Consider the following 5,563-nt stretch of genomic DNA (forward strand, 5'->3'; position numbering starts at 1 on the left):
AGGTTGGGCGTTAATTGCATATATTATTCCAATACATTAAAATCATTATCTTCTAATCCTACAAAGGAGGGCAGAGTTAGGATAGAATTAGCATTTTTTCATGCAATCACTACATTCCTTTTTTTTCTCTCCTCCTCAAACCTAATTAAAATGATTGAGCTTTTGTGTTATATTTAGCATTTTTGGTGCTTTCACAGGAGATGAGTGCTGTATTTTGAGCGCAGGCCTCCATCTGAGCCGCTCTGTCGTTGCAGTGTGCAGCCCCAGTGTTTCTTTATGGGAGGAGCGGTGCGACTTCCCCACTTCTGCCCCCACTATGTACTTTTTTACATCCCTGCTTACGTTTGGCTGGCATAGCCTAAGTTCCGCATTCCCAAATCCTCCCAGATTGGGATCACGTTTAAAATCGGGCTGATGCAACGATTTCCACTTTTTAAAATCTACTCTCGACCCTCGGCTGACCAGAAGAAAGGACATTTGTTGCACCTGGGATCAAAGTCAGGTCGGTATACAAAACTTCATAAATCGAGGAGCGGATTATTTTTACATACTAAAGAGCTTATTGGCGCGCCACGCATAGGTCATAACGAGCATAGTTTGAGAGCAGGCAGCCAGCAGCTCGGGGAGGTTTTCGGTTATTCGGCGCTATTCACTGCATTCTCCGAGGGCTTTTTTTTTAATTATTTGCGGTGTTCAAAGTAGCCCTGACATCTTATGGAGCATGCTGCAGAAAGCTCGTTTTCTTTTGTTTGCATGCTCCCCTTACATGGAAGCACGGCGTGCACAAATTCAGAACAAAATGTTCTTATTTAGTGTCATCTCGGCTTCACGTTGATGCCGCGCGTTCATTCTTAACGTGATCTGTCTGAAGCGAGATCCGATGAGGACGAAAAGCTGTAACATTTTATCACTGCAGCTCTGATGGGAAGACAAAGTTACGTAAGATAAATGCCGCACTGAAGAAAAAACTTCCGCTTTCAAGTTGACCAATGGCTCCAGTGTGCATGCTGCAACACAGTGTAGTCGATTTAAGGTCACTGCACACACACATTTCTAACCTACTGTGAAATTCATATGCGTAAACTAACCCGAGGCTTTCTCCTGCTAAAGTGCATAAAGTGCTAAGCAAATAATAATAATAATACAGACCAATCAGAGGAGGTTAATTGGCTTCTTGGACCCTCAGGGGTCTGATAAAGTTACCATTCTAAGATGGTTTTTAATGGTTGTTTTAAATCACACCTTCACTTTCACTTTGGACCATAATGTATTTAAATGGAAATCCTTTTTATGGAGATGTTTAAGAATCACTCTAATGCTGTGATTGCACCGTACCCTCCTTTGTTTTTCACCGTTTAAAGAAGAGTTTTGCATGTGGTCATCATCTGCCACATCGTAGGCTGCAGAGTTCCACTTTGTCTTTTTGACCTGAAGTTTGGGGAAGTGCAAAAACTGAAAGTTAACGTGCAGCCAACGTGCTTTTCCCATGTCTCCTGCGTGTTCATGTTCTCTGCATAACTGTTCTGTAGAGGCAGAACCGGCACATGTGAACTCTTGCCTTAAAGTTCTTCAGTCTTCAGAGGTGATAATGTCGCTGTCTTCTGCGCTGATATTCTGAGGAAACATTACCTGTTTATTCCTGCAGTGTGGCCTAAAGGTCTCTGAGTAATTGACCTTAGATAGTAGTTTTTGGCTGCATCATGTGACTTGGAAATCCGCTGAGCTGATTTCCTGTGTCTTTGGCTGGCTTCTCTCACACACCTCTCTCATTGTCTTTGGATATATATATAAATGTTGGTGTTCAGCATTTTCAAATTAAGGCGTTTGACGGGGGCAGACAGTACAAAACACAGTGAAAATCTGTTCAGCACAAAGCATTGTAAGTAAACAATGTCATCTTTGATTTTTCACTTGGCTAAACAAAGCAAAACAAGTTAAATTTGGGGTCAAACTTCACCACAGTATGCTCAATTCTGGCAGCCACATTCTACTACCCTGAAATTAAGTCCCTTAAGGAGGAAACCATGGTTAACGGGTATTTCTTGGCAATGCTGGCCGTAGCTTTCCTTGAACTAAAGGGGGAATTTGTCTGAGTCTGCTTTGTACACTCTTGTTCATCTCTCTTATGGCCTCTGGGGATTAAATGAGGTAAATTCTTGCCAAGATCCCTGTAAATGGTAGTATATTCATTCCAGAAAAAGAAGCAAAATAATAAAATAGTCTAATGAGAGCAGCCTCAGCATCCGGCTGCTACAACAGACCAGCAATTCATCACTGTTTGGCTTGTCTGACTGCTAGAAAGGAGCGGTGCACCTCAGGCAAATGCCTTCTTGAAGCCCTGTAACAGACTGGAGGTCAAATAAAGCACTTACATATTTATTTTCCTCTAATTTGTTAATGTAAAATTGCTTCTTTTCTACCATTAACTATGCCTCGGCGTGTGCTACAACAAGCAGAGCAGACAGACTTTTACGTGTTTTTCACTGATCTTGTTTGGTTGTGTTCTGAGAGTGTCTCCCATTTTCTCCCTCTGCCTCCTAGCTGTGGTCACGACCGAGTCTGACACGATGCCAGGACAAATCCCAGATCCCTCTGTGACAGCAGGCTCCCTGCCCAGCCTGGGCCCACTGGCTGGGATCTCAGCCACCACGCTGACTGACAAGCTCAAATTTGGTGACTTCCAGGAGTTCAGTACAATGCTGTCACCTCTGCACTTCCTGGACAGTCTGGGCAAGAGGCCCCTAGTGATCAAAACAGAGGTACAGGAAACAGTGAGTAGCTGAAAACCAATGATTAGATCATGTAAATGATAACGACTCATTTGGAGTTTTTACTTAGTTTACATGCTTCATCTTAACATTGAACATTGTGCTGTTTTATGGGATTTAGCCAAATACAGCATTTCAAATTCATCATACAGATTCTGGCTTAACTATGTGTAAAATGTGCCGAATGTATCTTAAACAGGTTTGCTTGAACTGGAAGCCCCTTTACAATAACAGCATTGTGTCATGTCTTAATCAATAGGTCCACCTAGTGGGCATCGCAGGTAATAATACTACTGTTGGTAAAGATGCTGCTGGAGTCTGTCCATCATCAATGTCAGGAGAAAAACATGATCAGAGTGACAAAAGTTAAACGACCACATGGACCTTCAGCTCTATGGAGCTACGGGGGCAGGCAGCAGGGAGCTGGGTCTACTGATGACAGTTTTCTGACAATATTTATACATCATGTGGATAGTTTCAGTACATGCAGTCTCACTCTCAGCTTTGATTTTGTGGACATCTATTCATGTGTTTCTTCTGTTTGGTCAGTTAAACATACATAAAGTAAGCCGTGAGATGCAGCTGGACAACAGTTGCAAGTAGCAGGACAAAGAGAAACCTACGTTGTCTCTTAGTTTTTGTGCTGTCATGAAGACAGCCTGCCTGCAAAGTTAACAGAAGAATTAAAAAAAGACATGAGGAAAACCTCCAACATTTTCACCTGCACTGTTGTTTAGAGAGATGAAGAGGAAGAGAGGAGGAAACGACGGCGAGAGAAAAACAAAGTGGCTGCAGCTCGATGTCGAAACAAAAAGAAAGAGAGGACAGATTATCTACAAAAGGTGAGACATACCGAGGTAATCCCATTTCAGACTCACATATTTATCTGTTGTAACGGCCAAAACATTCCTACGTAATCTCAGCCCCCCCCTCTTATTACTTCCTTTTCCCTCCATCCTCTCTCAGGAATCAGAGAGACTAGAGATGTTAAACTCTGACCTCAAAGCCCAGATTGAGGAGCTGAAGATGGAGCGACAGCAGCTCATCCTCATGCTTAACCGCCATCGCCCCACGTGTATTGTCAGGACGGACAGTGTCAAAACCCCGGACAGCGAGGTGAACCCGCTGCTGCAGCAGCTGGAGGCCGAGTGAAGGTGCAACATCTGTCTACAGTTTACAGTTGAGAAGAAGCAGCCAACAAGCAGCACTCAGCTTTGGGCCTCGGTCATGGAGGAGAGCCAGCTGCCAAGTCCTCCGACCTTAAGTCACAGAGCGTTACACCACAAAATGTGGATCCAATAAGATTGGACTCTGTTTTGGCAGTTAAATCAAACGTCTCTTTCTCTCTCGTTTTGCCATTTATTGGTCAATTTGGTTGTCAGTTCCAGCCACTATCAGTATGAAGATGAATCAAGTTAATGCCACATTATCTTACATTCAGTTTGGTGTTTTTATAGGGTGAATTTCCATGTGAAACAGGGGTTACGTATGTGATCAGATTGACATCTTGTTTAAATAAGGGGTTGCAATACCTCTTAGCCCGTATGCACAGCATTACTTGGATTGTCTTGCCTTTGTTAAAATGCATTCTGGGAATTTTAACTGAACCACAGCTAGAGGAGGCTTAATAGATACATTGAGGAAAATATCAGAAATAACTACTGGAATGCATTAACATACTGATGATGATATGTGGTGAAGTATTTACACCCACGCACACAGTCAAAAGCCTTTTTTTTTTTTTTTTTTTACTACATAATAACCTTCATGATTTTCTGGTGATTTTTGTTTTTGTATACATTTCATGGCAGAAAGATTGATCTTTTTTTTCTTTTATCCTATGTTTTGGCGCAGGCGTCATGTATGCACATATATATATGGACTGTTTACATCGTACTTTGTTTTCTGTTTCCATATTGTTACTACCAATTATGTTTTTTTATACTTTTGTATATGATGTTATATAAGCATATAAGCTATCACAAAATCCCCGTTTTGTATTTCCATAAAAAATAAATGTTTAGTTTCTTTTTTTCTGCAATTTCTTTGAGTCCCACACGATTGAAAACAGGTCAGTCATGCGTTTCCTGGTAAACGGCGCCATCTGGCGGCCAGTAGCGGCACAGCCTGATTAACGCTGTATAGACCTACTTTACATAATTTTATTGCTTTGACTTTTAAACTATTTAAAATTCCTCACTGTTGTACATCACAGCGTATTCACCTCTCCAACACCCCACTCCCCCCACAAGGTTTGGCTAAATGTTATGAGTTCAGGGATGACATGGGAGCAGAGGGAGAGCTTTTTGTTTCAGCAGAGTGTAACAAATGATTCTGTTAGTGCAAAAGATGATCAAATTAGACCGTAAGTGTCTTAAAGGTGAAATCATACTTTTCATGTTAACCTCTTTCCTCTCACTTGACGTGTAATTCTGCAGTAAGTCTTCAAACTAATCACATGCCTTTTGTGTTGTAGTTTTAATCAAAAGCGGACCAATAGTGCAGTGCAAGCACATTTTTCTTGACTCAAGATTTGACATTTAATCCACATTTAATCTTGTAAGAAAAAAACAAGCAGTTAAGTAGTACCAACAGCGAGCGCAACAAGGCCCTCATTGTTCAAACCAGGAGGGATTTAACCTGCAGATTAACAAATGCAAGACTAAGGCAAGAGAAGTTAAAGGAAAATAGAGAAGTCAAGGCAACCTTATAATAAATTCGGAGAGTATTATTGACTAGAAACCGGTTGTGGCATACTGACAATCTGCAATGTTGCAGTAGGAGATGAAGCTGAA

The 5,563-nt window shown here is 41.6% G+C and overlaps 1 protein-coding gene across 1 annotated transcript; it reads left to right on the forward strand.

The window, feature by feature from the left end:
• Positions 1 to 320: 320 nt before the first annotated feature.
• Positions 321 to 4,799, forward strand: LOC143331679 (jun dimerization protein 2-like). The gene is made up of 4 exons (XM_076748790.1): positions 321 to 502; positions 2,542 to 2,759; positions 3,506 to 3,610; positions 3,735 to 4,799. Exons 1-4 carry the CDS (start codon positions 415 to 417, stop codon positions 3,918 to 3,920), a joined length of 597 nt encoding a protein of 198 aa, XP_076604905.1. The 5' UTR covers positions 321 to 414; the 3' UTR covers positions 3,921 to 4,799.
• Positions 4,800 to 5,563: the final 764 nt, after the last annotated feature.

Source organism: Chaetodon auriga, chromosome 14 (assembly GCF_051107435.1).
Source record: "Chaetodon auriga isolate fChaAug3 chromosome 14, fChaAug3.hap1, whole genome shotgun sequence".
Lineage (NCBI taxonomy): Eukaryota > Metazoa > Chordata > Actinopteri > Chaetodontiformes > Chaetodontidae > Chaetodon > Chaetodon auriga.

What these genes read in the sequence shown, in the direction of transcription:
- LOC143331679 (XM_076748790.1), top strand. Translation starts at nt 415, where the DNA reads ATGCAACGATTTCCACTTTTTAAAATCTACTCTCGACCCTCGGCTGAC. An exon ending in CCCTAGTGATCAAAACAGAG is followed by an intron (nt 2,760 to 3,505) that starts GTACAGGAAACA and finishes ACTGTTGTTTAG; the next exon opens with AGAGATGAAGAGGAAGAGAG. An exon ending in GGACAGATTATCTACAAAAG is followed by an intron (nt 3,611 to 3,734) that starts GTGAGACATACC and finishes ATCCTCTCTCAG; the next exon opens with GAATCAGAGAGACTAGAGAT.